We start from the raw sequence: 18,136 nt of genomic DNA on the forward strand, positions 1-18,136 counted from the left end.
AAATATTTCCTAAATTCATTACTACATTTTTTTAAATTTTATTTTATTTTTAAACTTTACAATATTGTATTAGTTTTGCCAAATATCGAAATGAATCTGCCACAGGTATACATGTGTTCCCCATCCTGATTAAGAAAATCAAAATCTTTTTATTCTAACAAAGGATATAAACAATGTCAATACATATACCTGTGAACTTGGGCTGAAATAATCTTCTCTATTAATTTATTAATTTTAGCTAAGCATGACTACTTGTATCAATGAGAGAAAATTCACTTTTTCCCTCTGAATTTTAATTTTTTCTTGTTGTTTTTTTTTTTGTAAAGGGTAAAGTTCTTACTTTTTGTGAATTCTCTAAAGCTGTGTACTAAGCAGTAATCTTTTGACAAGTGAGTGTTGATGAAATGCAGAGGACAAAAGTAACACAACATTACTTTGTTAAAATTGTCCTGCTGATCACTTTGTTCATGGCCTCTTTCACATCTCTGTTCCTCAGACTGTAGATCATGGGGTTCAACATGGGGATCACCGTGGTGTAAAACACAGCCACCATCTTCCCCTGCTCCACAGACTCCTCTGTGAGACGTTGGAGATACATAAAAATAAGGGTTCCATAGAATATGATGACAGCTGTCAAATGGGATCCACAGGTGGAGAAGGCCTTGCACCTCCCTTCCGCTGAGTTCATCCGTACAATGGCAATGAGGATGAACAGGTAAGATAAGATAACTACAGTTAGAGAATATACGAAGTTAATGCCGGCGAGTATGAGCATCGTATATTCTTTTACAAAGGTTCCAGCACAGGCCATTTTGATGAGAGGTGGGTCTGCACAGTAGAAGTGGTTGATCTCAATCTTCCCACAGAAGTACAAGCCATAGGTCCATAATGTTGCTGCCAGACTAATCAGAAAACCATACACATACGGGAAAGAAATCAGTCGGATACAGACAGTCCTTGACATTTTGCTGCCGTAGAGCAAAGGGTCCCCAATGGCCATGTATCTATCAAAGGCCATCACAGCAAGAATGAAAACTTCTACATGGACGAGAGCAATAAAAAAGAAACACTGTACCAAACAGCCAGCATAAGAAATCGTTTTTGTCTCTGATAACAGGTTTTCCAGCATTTTAGGAGTGACATTGGAGGAAAACCACACATCAACAAATGACAAATGACTCAAAAAAAAGTACATGGGGCTGCTGAGTTGCGGACTGACCTTAATTAACAGGATCATGCAGATATTACCCACCATGGTGATCACGTAGACCAGCAGGAAACTGACAAACAAGAGAACTTGCCATTCCCGATGACTAGTTAGTCCCAAAAGAATGAACTCTGTCACATCCGTGAAGTTGAGCATTTTCTCTTCTCTAAGTCAATTTTCCATACAAACTTCTATGATAAGTTTTAGTAAATAAATTTAAAATCAAATGTTGATTATTATCAATTTACATTTTATTCATGCTGTTTTTTATTTTTTTAATTAAATAACTATGACTTCATTTTGACAGTCTTTTTCAGCAATTTTTTTCTGAGCACCTGCTGTTTAACAAGCTCCCTGAAGGTATCTACATTGACAAATATAATACACTGACCCACTTACATAAGAGTTGTACAAAATGTGATTGAAACATGCTATTCCTAAAAATTGTAATTGTCCAAGTGTCCAAGTGTATACATGTGTGTGTATTCAGTTGTGTCCGACTCTTTAGGACTCCAGGGACTATAGCCCTCCAGAGTCTTTCCAGGCAAAAATACTAGAGTAGATTGCCATTTCCTCCTCCAGGGGATCTTCCCAACCCAGCGCTGAACTGGAGTCTCCTGCATTGGCAGGTGGATTCTTTACTACTTAGCCACCAGGGAAGCTCAAGACTATTTCTTAAATATCTCTTGCTTTCAACTGGCATTTTGGTAATTATTCATTTTAAGATATTTATGGAGGGTAAGATTTCTGTTTTTAATGTCACTCAAAAACAATACTTTTTCTCCATTTTAATATAAGCATGTTCTCCAGGATTATGGGCTTCCCTGGTGGCTCAGACAGTACAGTGTCTTCCTGCAATGTGGAAGACCTGGGTTCAATCCCTGGGTCAGGAAGATCCCCTGGAGAAGGAAATGGCAACCCATTCCAGTATTCTTGCCTAGAGAATCCCATGGACAGAGGAGCCTGGTGGGCTGCTGTCCATAGGGTCGCATAGAGTTGGACATGACTGAAGTGACTTACCATGCATGCATGCATCCAGTACTCTTTCCTGCAAAATTCCATGAATGGAGGAGCCCGGTGGGCTACAGTCCATGGGGTCGCAAAGAGTCAGACAAGACTGAGCGACTTCACTTTCACTTCCAGAATTATAGGGCAAAACCATTTAATCCAATAAACTGTCAGCCCTAAATATCAGATAAAATTTGTTTTTAATCTAACCTCATACTTGGACTCATTTAAAGAGGGACAAACTGTTCACAGTAATCTTTGAAATAAAGGATTAAATTACTTACATACTTTCATATATTGTGTGTATTCCCTGGACAAGGACTCTGACAAACCTAGCATGTAATTATAATCTACTAGATACCCTCCACTGTTATGTTCTGCAGATTCAAAGATAAGACCGGGAGATCAGTGTCACTAGTGAGAAGTGGTAGTAATGTAATTAAACCTTGTAAAATCATGATGTATTCCTACAGTGTTATAATACGGGGATAAAGCAGGGAATGATTGACTCTTTCGTGGAGATCCAGTGGTCTAGGAAAGCTTCTTGGATAGTTACAAATTTATTTTCAAATACAGATTGTATCATATGAACCTCTCCAGGACAGTACTTCACAAAATATTTTCCTGAGAAAATACTAGTGCCTTCCATTCTGTTAATAAGTATTATGGAGGAAAATCCACAAGCGTTTATTTATCAAATAATGAGAAATCTTTGTGTCTTATCCAAATTCTTATAATTATGCAACTTACCTCGTAAAATATGCAAAACTGTTTGGGAAAGAATTCTAATACACTTAGTCTAGCTAGCATTTACTTAGCTTTAAATGAGAGAAAGGAGAAAGAGATAGAGGTGACTTTAAGTATATGAAAGGATGTGCATAGGTTTTATGCAATCATGACACCATTGTATATAAGGGACTTGAGTTTCTGCAGATTTGGGGATCCTGGGGGGATAGGGTGGAGGGTGATGCTCTAGAAGCAATCCTTCTGAGATACGAAGGAGAGCCATATTTGTCCTAAATGTGCCACAGTATCATTTTGAGCTGCTTGTGAACCTGCTCAGTCCAAGGGAAACAGAACAATAAAAATGGAACACAGAACTGTTTGTAAACCACCCAAACAATGCAACTTAATAAAAAGTTTTAAAAATAGTATGTTAGCTTTTGAATAAGATGAGTGTCCTCAACAAAAAAAAAATGGATTTTTAAAGATTGAGATATTAATGAAAGATATGTTTTAGACACCATCATAAATGATAGAGAAAATGTAAAGATGAAGGAGAGATTCTGAATGGAAAGAGATTACAAATATGTTAATAGAGCATGTTGATATTGTGTTAACAAAATGTGCCAGGATTTTCCACTTATTTTTAAAACAGCAGAAGAGGAATTTTTATTTGGAATGTCAGATCTCACTGCATCTAACTGTACCAAGGATGATCCAGAAAGATGATATATAAAAGATCAGTGTTGTTAGTACCTCACAAAGGCAAAATAGATGAAAACCTGTGTGGTGGTTAGACAGGTAATTGAGAGCTCTGAGGAACTCACAGGGAAAATGGAATAGTCAGGTCTGATCTTAGGAATTATGGAGACTGGAAAAAAGAGAAGGGTTTGGAGACAGACAGTTTTGCTCACCACCTTCTTCAGGCAAAAATATATACAAAAACTACCCATATTGTATCACCCTGGCTTTCAAATTAAGTTACCAGTAATTGTAGATTATTTTCCCCCAGGACCAGAAAAGAGGAAACATTAAGTATTCCAGATAGAGAATTCTGTTTCTGTTCTAAAGTGGTTTTGAATTCTGGCCCCAGGACTTATTTTGTGAACTTAGGCAGGCTTTGCTCTTAGTTTGTTTTGTGTTTCATTTTTCTGTGTCTTAAGATGATGTAACAAGTATTAATTAACAGTATTAACTTCATTGTTTGAGAGTATGAAAAGACATATTCAGCTCTCTTGCAACCCCATGGATGGTAGCCCACCAGATTCCTCTGTCCATGGGATTCTCCAGGCAAGAATACTGGAGTGAGTTGCCATTTCCTCCTCCAATAATAAATAAGAAGGTGCAATTATTACTGAATGCACTTGTGGAAACTGTAGCTTCATTAATAGCTTTTAATAATCAAATATTCAAATCTAAATATAAAATTTCTGTCTCTGACAAATAGACACCTCCATACATGGATAATATAAATGGAATAATTAATGATGAATATAATAAAATAAAATATATAATGAAAGCTTCATCTTCTAGCTCCAGATAGATGTGTTTGTATACCAATCTCTAAATAGAGCAAAGTATTCCCAGGAAGGATGCAGAATGGGAAAGTGAATGTTGTGTAAGAAATGAGATGATGCCAGGTAGAAAAGAAACTGGAAATCCACAAGAGAAGTTTCCCTTAAATTATTGCCTTATTTAAAAAAAAAAAACCAAAAACAATTAAGAATCTTCTAGAAATAACCCTAGGGAAAGTATATCTCTAGAGGAAAAGTTGATCACTGAGTTTTGTTTTGTAACAGATTAACAAAAAATCCACCTCCCCCATTCAAGTTATTTTGAAAGTATTCTGGGATCAAATAACGTTCTTTGCTTTGAGTTTGCATCACACTAAACTTGGTGATGACATTCCTCAACATTCATAAGCCCAGCTTGTGTTCTGTGCTTCATGGCTCACAGGACCTTGGCCTCTAGTCCCTTATCATGCCTATGGTCTCATATTCCATTAATTTTCTCACTGCCCTGGGCTGCAGCCACACTGGCTTCCATTTGTTCTTAAAACTTTCCTTGAATGCTTGCATCTGCCTTTTCCTTAGTTACTCCATCTTCTAAAACACTGCTCAGTAAGGACCTCCATGGCTCATGTCTAAACCACCTTCATGAGGTTTTTGTTCAATTATCCTCTTCTCAATGAAATCAACCTTCATTCTCATATCTGAGCCAGAGATCCCCCTTTGCTCCTTTATCTTACAAGATGATTTTTTCCAGATTTTTCTATAACATCACTAATATACTCTAAGATATATTTATGTATTTTCCTGATGGTTTATGCTGGTTTCACACAAATGGAATATAAGTCTCATGAGATCAAGGATTTCTTTTTCTGTTTTGTTCACTGATAACAAATAACTAAAACAGAGCCTCAAACATAACAGGCACTCAGCTAATATTCGTTGGACAAATAAGTGAATTAATTAATTCAACTGAAGGTTAAAATGCTTAGAAGTAGGCCAAAATAATTATAAATAAGTTTATGTATTTATTATTGGCATTTTAATATGATTAGGGATAGAGAGATTATTAATTTACTAATGGTAATGTCTTATGAGAATTAGTGTTGGTATCTTGCTTCGGACTGCATGCAAAAACTAAATTGCAAACTATATAAATTAAATATTTAAATATGTGTGTAATGCAATAACTTTTATGTGAATGATTATATAGTTTCTCATAGTAGTTAAAATTGCACTAGTTGCATAATTACCTCTGAAATCATATGGCTTTCAAATTGATTAAGTTTTATAATCTAGGGCAAGAATACAGCTAGGTAGAGAAATTAGTTCTGCTGTTGGTAAATTAGGCAGTTTAGAGTTACACACATAAATAGAAGGAGAAAAATAGCATACAAGATTATGTTATTAATGTTGATTCTTTTATGTGACAACTAATTTAACCCTGAGGTAAATTCTTAAACAAAATTCCTGGAAAGTATTGATCAAGTTGAATACTCTGGAACATACACATGCACACACATGTGCAAACACACATATAACCTATCTATATATGTGTAACATATATAACATTTATACATACATATATAATGTTGATGGATAATTTTGTTTGATTTGTGGAAATCATTGTGAGAAAAACTTTATTTTTAAAATTTTCTTATAAAATATTGATAAATAAAATGAACAGAATTTGAATATTGACAAGAAAGTTTAAGATTCATTCACAATCAAGCAGCTATCTGTGCCTCAAATTTTTCTCATCTTTCAAATAAGAACATTTTGAAAACCAGGCAACAGTATTGCTAAAAACAAAATTCAGGATATCTACTATATTGATAATGTGTTCATTTTAAAATCAGATATAAAAGAATCACATTACATACATATGTACTAGGACTAGCAAGGTTTCTGCTAGTTTCTGCTATCACCAACCCCAAAAATACTTTTTAAAAATAAAACAAAATAAGAGTAAATCTATTTTTCTATTTTCCAAAAATTGTCTAAAGATAAGTTGTTGAAATATATTTACAGAAACACATTCCAAACTCCAAATCAACAGTGAGATTATATTACCTTCTGATAGTCATTATAAGATAAGACACAAATAGGGCCTTAAATAGAAACCATACAATTAAAATACGCTTACATATAAATGAGGTTTATTTAATTAATTAGTAAACATTTGAAAATCCAGACTCATCTAGGATACAGTTGCATTGATTAATATTATTGCATGAGGCTTGTAGCATATTTTGAATAAAATATTCCACAATCAGGGATATTATCTACAATTATAACAATGAGATACAGTGAAATAACAGTCCATTTAAGCACCTAAAAATAACAGATATCCCAAACCAATATCTATTTTAGGTGTAAGAAAAGACTATTACACTTTCTCTAAAATCAGAATCTAAACAGGGAACACGTGTATACCTGTGGAGGATTCATGTTGATATATGGCAAAACCAATAAAATATTGTAAAGTTAAAAAATAAAATTAAAAAAAAACAGTGAATTTATAAAAATTGCAACTATTTTACATAAAATTTTTTCCAGTCACACCTACTAAACTTAGATTTCATAGACCCAGAGACTCTTGTTTCAAATGTGCTTATTTTATGTTTACACTATTATTCCATTTTCAATTATATATAATCTTCATCTATTCATGGAAAACATAAATGACAAATTTCCTCAAAATTACACAAAAGAAATGATAACTGTCTACCCCTTCTATTGAACCATGGGTCTCATCATATACTTTAACTTTCAATTTTATTTAGTTAAAGCTGTTCTGCTAATTGCTTTGCTCATGACCTCCTTCACATCTTTGTTGCTGAGACTAAAAATCATAGAGTACAACATTTAGGAATTACTGTGGTGTAAAACATAGCCACCATTTCCCCCTGTTCTACAGACTCTTCAGTTGGACTTCTGAGACACATGAAGAAAAGATTTCCATAAAATATGGGGACCGCTGTCAAGTGGGGTCCACATGTAGAGAAAGCTTTCTTCCTTCTGCTGAGCACATTCTCAGGACACTGATAAGGATAAATGTGTTCAGTTCAGTTCAGTTCAGTTCAGTCACTCAGTCATGTCAGACTCGTTGCGACTCCATGAACCACAGCACGCCAGGCCTCCCTGTCCATCACCAACTCCCGGAGTTCACTCAAACTCACGTCCCTAGTCGGTGATGCCATCCAGCCAACTCATCCTCTGTCATCCCCTTCTCCTCCTGCCTCCAATCCCTCCCAGCATCAGAGTCTTTTCCAATGAGTCAACTCTTTGCATGAGATGGCCAAAGTACTGGAGTTTCAGCTTCAGCATCATTCCTTCCAAAGAACACCCAGGACTGATCTCCTTTAGAATGGACTGGTTTTATCTCCTTGCAGTCCAAGGGACTCTCAAGAGTCTTCTCCAACACCACAGTTCAAAAGCATCAATTCTTCAGCGCTCAGCCTTCTTCACAGTCCAACTCTCACATCCATACATGACCACTGGAAAAACCATAGCCTTGACTAGGCGGACCTTTGTTGGTAAAATAATGTCTCTGCTTTTGAATATGCTATCTAGGTTGATCATAACTTTCCTTCCAAGGAGTAGGCGTCTTTTAATTTCATGGCTGCAGTCACCATCTGTAGTGATTTTGGAGCCCCCAAAAATAAAATCTGACACTGTTTCCACTGTTTCCCCATCTATTTCCCATGAAGTCTTGGGACTGGATACCATGATCTTCGTTTTCTGAATGTTGAGCTTTAAGCCAACTTTTTCACTCTCCACTTTCACCTTCATCAAGAGGCTTTTTAGTTCCTCTTCACTTTCTGCCATAAGGGTGGTGTCATCTGCATATCTGAGGTTATTGATATTTCTCCCGGCAATCTTGATTCCAGCTTGTGTTTCTTCCAGTCCAGCGTTTCTCATGATGTACTCTGCATATAAGTTAAATAAATAGGGTGACAATAAACAGCCTTGAAGTACTCCTTTTCCTATTTGGAACCTGTCTGTTGTTCCATGTCCAGTTCTAACTGTTACTTCCTGACCTGCATATAGGTTTCTCAAGAGGCAGATCAGGTGGTCTGGTATTCCCATCTCTTTCAGAATTTTCCACAGTTTATTGTGATCCACACAGCCAGAGGCTTTGGCATAGTTAATAAAGCAGAAATAGATGTTTTTCTGGAACTCTCTTGCTTTTTCCATGATCCAGCATATGTTGGCAATTTGATCTCTGGTTCCTCTGCCTTTTCTAAAACCAGCTTGAACATCAGGAAGTTCACAGTTCATATATTGCTGAAGCCTGGCTTGGGGAATTTTGAGCATTACTTTACTAGCGTGAGATGAGTGCAATTGTGCGGTAGTTTGAGCATTCCTTGGCATTGCCTTTCTTTGGGACTGGAATAAAAACTGACCTTTTCCAGTCCTGTGGCCACTGCTGAGTTTTCCAAATTTGCTGGCGTATTGCGTGCAGCACTTTCACAGCATCATCTTTCAGGATTTGAAAGAGTTCAACTGGAATTCAATCACCTCCACTAGCTTTGTTCGTAGTGATGCTTTATAAGGCCCACTTGACTTCACATTCCAGGATGTCTGGCTCTAGGTCAGTGATCACACCATCGTGATTATCTGGGTCGTGAAGATTTTTTTGTACAGTTCTTCTGTGTATTCTTGCCATCTCTTCTTAATATCTTCTGCTTCTGTTAGGTCCATGCCACTTCTGTCCTTTATCAAGCCCATCTTTGCATGAAATGTTCCCTTGGTATCTCTAATTTTCTTGAAGAGATCTCTAGTCTTTCCCATTCTGTTGTTTTCCTCTATTTCTTTGCATTGATCACTGAGGAAGGCTTTCTTACCTCTTCTTGGTATTCTTTGGAACTCTGCATTCAGATGTTTATATCTTTCCTTTGCTCCTTTGCTTTTCACTTCTCTTCTTTTCACAGCTATTTGTAAGGCCTCCCCAGACAGCCATTTTGCTTTTTTGCATTTCTTTTCCATGGTGATGGTCTTGATCCCTGTCTCCTGTACAATGTCACGAACCTCATTCCATAGTTCATCAGGCACTCTAATCTATCAGATCTAGGCCCTTAAATCTATTTCTGACTTCCACTGTATAGTGATAAGGAATTTGATTTAGGTCATACCTGTATGGTCTAGTGGTTTTCCCTACTTTCCTCAATTTGAGTCTGAATTTGGCAATAAGGAGTTCATGATCTGAGCCACAATCGGCTCCTGGTCTTGTTTTTGCTGACTGTACAGAGCTTCTCCATCTTTGGCTGCAAAGAATATAACCAATCTGATTTCGGTGCTGACCATCTGGTGACGTCCATGTGTAGAGTCTTCTCTTGTGTTTTTGGAAGAGGGTGTTTGTTATGATCAGTGCATTTTCTTGGCAAAACTCTGTACATCATTGCCCTGCTTCATTCCAAGGCCAAATTTGCCTGTTACTCCAGGTGTTTCTTGACTTCCTACTTTTGCGTTCCAGTCCCCTATAATGAAAAGGACATCTTTTTTGGGTGTTAGTTCTAAAAGGTCTTGTAGGTCTTCATAGAACCGTTCAACTTCAGCTTCTTCAGCAATACTGGTTGGAGCATAAACTTGGATTACTGTGATATTGAATGGTTTGCCTTGGAAACAAACAGAGATCAATCTGTCATTTTTGAGATTGCATCCAAGTACTGCCTTTCGGACTCTTTGGTTGACCATGATGGCTACTCCATTTCTTCTAAGAGATTCCTGCCTGCAGTAGTAGATATAATGGTCATCTGAGTTAAAATCACCCATTCCAGTCCATTTCAGTTCACTGATTCCTAGAATGTCGACATTCACTCTTGCCATCTCTTGTTTGACCACTTCCAATTTGCCTTGATTCATGGACCTCACATTCCAGGTTCCTATGCAATATTGCTCTTTACAGCATAAGACCTTGCTTCTATCACCAGTCACATCCAGAGCTGGGTATTCTTTTTGCTTTGGCTCCATCCCTTCATTCTTTCTGGAGTTATTTCTCCACTGATCTCCAGTAGCATATTGGGCACCTACTGACCTAGGAAGTTCCTCTTTCAGTATCCTATCATTTTGCTTTTTCATACTGTTCATGGGGTTCTCAAGGCAAGAATACTGAAGTGGTTTTCCATTCCCTTCTCCAGTGGACCACATTCTGTCAGATCTCTCCACTGTGACCCGCCCATCTTGGGTTGCCCCATGGGCATGGCTTAGTTTCATTGAGTTAGACAAGGCTGTGGTCCTAGTGTGATTAGATCGACTAGTTTTCTGTGAGTATGGTTTCAGTTTGTCTGCCCTCTGATGCCCTTTTGCAACACCTACCGTCTTACTTGGGTTTCTCTTACCTTGGGCTAAGTATCTTTTCATGGCTACTCCAGCAAGCGCAGCGGCTGCTCCTAACCTTGGAGGAGGGTTATCTCCTCACCACCGCCCTTCCTGACCTTCAACGTGGGATAGCTCCTCTAGGCCCTCCTGTGCCCGCACAGCCACGGCTCCTTGGACGTGGGGTTGGTCCTCCCAGCCGCCACCTCTGGCCTCGGGCATGTCGGTGTGGGGTAGCTCTTCCCAGCCGCTGCCCCTGACCTCAGACACGGGGTAGCTCCTCTTGGCCACCGCCCCCACCCCTGACCTCGGATGCGTGGTAGCTCCTCTCAGCCGACCCCCCTAACCTCGGACGCAAGGCAGCTCCTCTTGGCTGTTCCTGCGCCATCGCAGCCTGGCACTCTTGGCCACTGCCCCTGACCTCGGACGTGGGGTAACTCCTCTTGGCCGCCGCCCTTCGGGCATTGGGTCCTCCTGGCTTCTGCCCCTGACCTCAGACATGGGGTAGCTCCTCTCGGCCACGCTTAGTGCGCCGGTCGTTGCAGCCACCTGCGCTTAGTGCACCGGTCGTTGCAGCCGCCTGCATAGCTAAACAAAAATAAGCCAGAATATAAGATATTTTAAATACTGAAAGCAAGTATCTGTCTTTCTACATTCATACCCAAATAAATTCTCCTCTGAGAATGGACAAGTGATATTCTCAGATAAGTGGATAGAGAGGGACTCTCACTGAAAGAACTGATTAAGGATATATATCACACAGAATAAAACTAAACCATAAATGAAGAATGGGTGCCATATAATGTGAAAGTGAAGTCGCTCAGTCATGTCCGACTCTTTGTGACCCTGTGGACTGTAGCCCACCAGGCTTCTCCGTCCATGGGATTCTCCAGCCAAGAATACTGGAGTGGGTTACTATAATAGTGAGAGAAAAATTGATAAATATGAAAGTTAAAGGAACATGAACATTGAATCACCATTTAATATAACTGTAATCATATACAATAAAGATAATATTTAAAGTTCATTAATAAATAATTTACTATTGATGATTTATTCTATACCTGCAAATGACAGTTTATAAGTTAGAAGCAGGATGAATTCATAATTAAAATATTGTATATTCCTTTTGGGAGAAGGCAATGGCACCCCACTCCAGTACTGTTGCCCACAAAATCCCATGGATGGAGGAGCCTGGTAGGCTGCAGTCCATGGGGTCGCTAAGAGTCAGACACGACTGAGCGACTTCACTTTCACTTTCCACTTTCATGCATTGGAGAAGGAAATGGCAACCCACTCGTGTTCTTGCCTGGAGAATCCCAAGGACGGAGAAGCCTGGTAGGCTGCAGTCCATGGGGTCGCACAGAGTCTGACACAACTGAAGCAACTTAGCAGCAGCAGCATATTCCTTTCATTATTTAATAGCAATGTAGATATACTGATTAATGAAGACTAAGTTAAGACAAGTATGCATACACAGTTTAAGGGAACTTACTAATAATAGAAAATAGAATGTGTCATAGTCAAACAAGGATTAAAAAGGAAAGAAAGTTGCAAAATATGATTTAATTCACAGTAGGTAAAGAGGAGAAAAAACACAAAAAAGTTTGTGAAAAGCACAAATTAAGTTGTCAGAAATATTCAAAAGTGTCAATATCCACAATAAAATAAGAAATAGTGATCAAAAGGACTCGGGGCCTGAAAATAAAAAAGGTAAAAAAAAAAAAAAGGTAAAAATAAACATACTGGACATAACCAACCAAAAACAAAAAATAAACAGCCAAATATATGTGAATATCAGACAAATAAGGCTTTTAGACTTTATACATCATAGAAGGGATAGAAAGTATAAGTGATCAAAGGAATAATACCAGTTCAGCAGTTGATAAGACCTAAAAATATAGTCTAAATAGTTTTAAAAACTACAAAAGAAAATAGGCAAGTCCACATCATCATTCTCCATTTTCATGTCTGAAAATTCAAACATCTGTAAGGACACTGAAGATCTGATAAAAGAAAATTTACTGGATAGACTTAATAGGACGCTGCTCTGCTCAGTTCCCATCTCTTCTAAGCATGTTTCAGTGTCATAGTCTTTCCCCCAGATATGCTTCAGGAGGAGATGACAAAGATGAGCCCTAGTGTCCATGACATGGAGAGGTGATGGATCTGAGTTTCTGAAACAATGAAATAAAAGGACCTGCTGTTATAGCACAGGGAGGACTGCTCAATATTCTACAATAGTCTAAATGGGTAAACAATTTGAAAAATATAGATACATGTATAGTTATAACTGAGTTGCTTTGCTGTACACCTAAAACTCACACAACATTGTTAATCAACTATGCTCCAAGATGATAAGAAAGCTGTGGCTGATATACACAATGGAGTATTATTCAGCCATTAAAAAGAATACATTCGAATCAGTTCTAATGAGGTGGGTGAAACTGGAGCCTATTATACAGAGTGAAGTAAGCCAGAAAGAAAAACACCAGTACAGTATACTAATGCATATGTATGGAATTTAGAAAGATGGTAACAATAATCCCGTATCAGTTCAGTTCAGTCACTCAGTCATGTCCGACTCTTTGCGACCCCATGAATCGCAGCACGCCAGGCCTCCCTGTCCATCACCAACTCCCGGAGTTCACTCAAACTCACGTCCATCGAGTCAGTGATGCCATCCAGCCATCTCATCCTCTGTTGTCCCCTTCTCCTCTTGCCCTCAATCCCTCCCAGCATCAGAGTCTTTTCCAATGAGTCAAATCGTCACATGAGGTGGCCAAAGTACTGGAGTTTCAGCTTTAGCATCATTCCTTCCAAAGAAATCCCAGGGCTGATCTTCTTCAGAATGGACTGGTTGGATGTCCTCGCAGTCCAAGGGACTCTCAAGAGTCTTCTCCAACACCACAGTTCAAAAGCATCAATTCTTCAGCGCTCAGCCTTCTTCACAGTCCAACTCTCACATCCATACATGACCACTGGAAAAACCATAGCCTTGACTAGACGGACCTTTGTTGGCAAAGTAATGTCTCTGCTTTTCAATATGCCATCTAGGTTGATCATAACTTTCCTTCCAAGGAGTAAGCATCTTTTCATTTCATGGCTGCAGTCACCATCTGCAGTGATTTTGGAGCCCCCCAAAATAAAGTCTGACACTGTTTCCACTGTTTCCCCATCTATTTCCCATGAAGAGATGGGACTGGATGCCATGATCTTCGTTTTCTGAATGTTGAGCTTTAAGCCAACTTTTTCACTCTCCACTTTCACCTTCATCAAGAGGCTTTCTAGTTCCTCTTCACTTTCTGCCATAAAGGTGGTGTCATCTGCATATCTGAGATTATTACGAGACAGCAAAAGAGACACTGGTGTATAGAACAGTCTTTTGGACTCTGTGGGAGAGGGAGAGGGTGGGATGATTTGGGAGAATAGCATTGAAACATGTATAATATTATATATGAAACGAGTCACCAGTCCAGGTTCAATGCATGATACTGAATGCTTGGGGCTGGTGCACTGGGATGACCCAGAGAGATGGTACAGGGAGGGAAGAGGGTTCAGGATGGGGAACACGTGTATACCTGTGGTGGATTCATGTTGATATATGGCAAAACCAATACAATATTGTAAAGTTAAAAAATTTAAAAAAATAGAAAAAAAATTTAAAAAATGAAAAATGTGGCATTGCATGATATCCTAACACTGCTAGTTATCCTGACTCTGGTAGTCTATGCTGCTTTATATTTTGGATGTATGCTGGAAATGGTTCATAACAAAACAACAAAAAAATGGAACCTCAAAACTAGTTTTGTGATGGTGATATAGATAGATTAAAACACTTAAAATATATAATAAAAATATTCTGTAGGATATTTAGGATTTACTTCAACAATCTTATGAATGAAGATTCTATTGGACCAGTACTAATAGCTAAAGATATATCTTGAAGTAATAACCTGAGATTCCTAAAGGTTTTCACTTCAATATAATTTGAATAAAAAAATACAAAAAAAAAAAAAAAAATCCAACAAGCAAGTTCACATATTTGGTGACTATGGGTAATATAGATAGAATAATCTGTTTTTTGCTAATGTTATAGAGCAATGACAATGCTGTTTGGTCTTGTGTCTTAATATATGTGTGGTATTATTTTAATATACTGAGTCAAAACTAACAATTTGATAACATTCTTCCAAGTCTCATAGGTGAATTATAAAAGGAAAAGAATAGTCAATAGGCAAAATGACTTGTTAAATTAAAGTGCTCACTGATTGATCAGAGAATACAGATATGTTACATACCAGTGACCAAAATGTCTACACTATTTGGCAAATAGCTTCTCTTGAATCGCTCTTCTTACTGCTTTTTATACATTTTTTCCACCAGTGGATCTTCCTAACCCAGTTCTGAAACCTGAATTTTCTGAGTCCCCTGAACTGCAAGCAGATCCTTTACCACTTAGCCACTGGAAAAGCCTCTTTAACATTTCTAAAAATTGTAAATCACTATGCTGAACACCAGGCTTTCCTGGTGGCTCAGACTCTAAAGAATCTGCCTGCAATGTGGGAGACCTGGGTTCGATTTCTGAGTTGGGAAGATACCCTAGAGAGGGGCATGTCAACCCACTTGAGTATTCTTGCCTGGAGAATCCCCATGGATTAGAGGAGCCTGGCAGGCTACAGTCCATGGGATCACAAAGAGTCGGACACGACTGAGCAACTTTCAGATGTTGTATACCTGAAACTTAAAATTACAAATCAGTTATAAATCATTTTTTTTGTCTTTTACTTTATTTTTTTTCAATAATGCACTCACTTTATTTTTTACCATAATTCATTTTAATTTTTAAATTTTATTTTATTTTTTAACTTACAATATTGTATTGGTTTTGCCATATATCAAAATGAATCCGCCACAGGTATACATGTGTTCCCCATCCTGAACCCTCCTCCTCTTCCCTCCCCATACCCTCCCTCTGGGTCGTCCCAGTGCACAAGCCCCAAGCATCCAGTATTGTACATCAAACCTGGACTGGCGACTCGTTTCATATATGATATTACACGTTTCAATGCCATTCTCCCAAATCATCCCACCCTCTCCTTCTCCCACAGAGTCCAAAAGACTGTTCTATACATCAGTGTCTCTTTTGCTGTCTTGTATACAGGGTTAGGGTTAGGGTATTACTCAGCCATTAAAATGAATACATTTGAATCAATTCTAATGAGGTGGATGAAACTGGAACCTATTATATGGAGTGAAGTAAGCCAGAAAGAAAAACACCATTACAGTATACTAATGCATATACATGGAATTTAGAAAAATCAGTTTTTTAAAAAATCAACTTGATTTACCTAACAGAACCAAGTTCTGCTCAACTCTCATCTCTTCTGAGTTTTCCAGCATCGTGAGCTTCCCCAACTTGTATGTCCCGGGGGAGACGCCAAAGGTGAGCAGTCAGGTCCATGAAGTGGAGATTTGTGCAAATTTGAAACAAGTGTCATTGTGTGAAAACTTAATGATGATTAGTTATGCTTCAAAAAGTGTTCTTTATATCATTCACTATTTTTGTCTGTGAGCTGTTAACAGAGCATAATTTAAAAAAAAAAAAGTGAAAGCCTAATATAAGTTAGTGCTGGAGGCATTTTGGTTAAAAAATTTTTTAAAGAAATAATTTTTAAAAATCTAAAGGAAATTTGGCATTTCTGTCAAACATTTAATCAATGAGGATTCCGTTAGTATAGTTCTTAAGTAGTAATTTAAGATACCCAAAGATCTTGGATATATAATGTGAACAAAGGGAAAAACCAACCAACCAAAGAAAAAACTTTTCTCCTTATACGATTGACAAGTTTTGGAAAATAATTTGGAAAATATTAAACCCCTCAAATCAAACAAATTGGCATTGTCTTAGGATCATTGGTAATTCTGCCTTTTATAACTTTCTACCTTAATGAGTACTGTGCACAGAATTATCTGTCCTTTACTAATATTACAAAAATAGCAATGCTGTCTGGTCTTGTCATTGAATTTCCACGTGGTATTCCTTTTAAATACACTGAAATGACACAAGCTAATGATCTGACAGATTCTTTTCAAAAGGAAAAACTAAGTCAATGACAAAAAGTGACTTATTAATTTAAAATTCTCTCTAATCGGTCAGAAAATACAAATATACTACATACCTCTGGCCAATTAAACCTCTGTACCTAATTAAACAAAAATTTTCTCTTGCATTACTCTCCTTATTGCTCTTTTAACATCTTTGTTCCAAAGGCTGTAGATCAAAGGGTTAAGCATAGGACTCAGAAAGATATAAAAATCAGCTGCAATTTTGGTCTGTTCTACAGATGCCTCAGAAGGCGGCCTCAGATACATCCAGAACAGTGTGCCATAAAACACAGTGACAACTGTCAGATGAGCCCACCAGGTGGAGAAGGCCTTGCGCCTCCCTTCTGGAGAACGCATTTGCAGAATGGCTGTAAAGATGAAAATGTAGGAAATGAGGATGATGGTGAGAGAAAACACGAGATTGGAACCAGCCACCACGAACATGGCAGTTTCATTGACATGAGTGTCTGAGAAGGCCAGGACTAGGAGAGGTGGGTCCGCACAATAAAAGTGGTTGATTTCATTGGGTCCACAGAAGGAGAGGTGGAGCATCAGGATGGTCTGTGCAAGACCGTTTGCAAAGCCATATGTATAAGATGTAGCAACGAGAGAGAGGCAGACACCTGGGGACATTTTGCTGCCATATAACAAGGGTTTGCAGATGGCCGTGTAGCGGTCATAAGCCATTGCTGTGAGCATATAGCTATCTGTGAGCCCCAAGGAAATGAAAAAGTCAAACTATATAAAGCAACCAAGGAAGGAAATAGTTTTTCTCTTGGATAAAAGATTGACCAGCATCTGAGGAGTGACATTGGTAGCATAACAGAGATCTACAAAGGAGAGGTGGCTGAGGAAGAAGTACATTGGAGTCTGAAGCTTTGAGTCAGTTCTGATTAACAAAATCATGCTCACATTGCCGAAGACTGTGATCAGGTAGATGACTAGGAAGACCACAAAAAGGACAGGCTGCAACTCAACTTGATCTGTCAGTCCCAGGAGGATAAACTCAGTCACTTCTGTGTAGTTTTCCCTTAACATTGTGTTTGCTCAGCTTCCAATGATGTCTAAAGTAAATGAAATAAAAATGCATTTTTTTTATCATTTTCCATTACTCACATCATCAATGCCTACTTCTTTCAAACTTCTAAATACATATTGCATAAATAAGTTACATAGGGGACTTTCTAGGTGATCCAGCAGTTAAAACTTTATTTTGCAATGCAGGGAAAGAGGATTTGAACCCCTTTTAGGGAGCTATGAT

General features: G+C 38.1%; 1 protein-coding gene and 1 pseudogene across 1 annotated transcript; both read right to left on the reverse strand.

Annotated features, from left to right (window-relative positions):
* Positions 1-430: 430 nt before the first annotated feature.
* On the reverse strand, positions 431-1,363 carry LOC113904672 (olfactory receptor 5M3). The gene has a single exon (XM_027561786.1). It carries the CDS (start codon positions 1,361-1,363, stop codon positions 431-433), a length of 933 nt encoding a protein of 310 aa, XP_027417587.1.
* A 5,861-nt stretch (positions 1,364-7,224) lies between these two features.
* Positions 7,225-17,913, reverse strand: LOC113904674 (annotated as a pseudogene).
* Between the last annotated feature and the right edge of the window lie 223 nt (positions 17,914-18,136).

Source organism: Bos indicus x Bos taurus, chromosome 15 (assembly GCF_003369695.1).
Source record: "Bos indicus x Bos taurus breed Angus x Brahman F1 hybrid chromosome 15, Bos_hybrid_MaternalHap_v2.0, whole genome shotgun sequence".
NCBI lineage: Eukaryota > Metazoa > Chordata > Mammalia > Artiodactyla > Bovidae > Bos > Bos indicus x Bos taurus.

Bases quoted from the DNA above. Each gene is read 5' to 3' on its own strand.
- LOC113904672 (XM_027561786.1), bottom strand. From the start codon at position 1,363: ATGCTCAACTTCACGGATGTGACAGAGTTCATTCTTTTGGGACTAACT.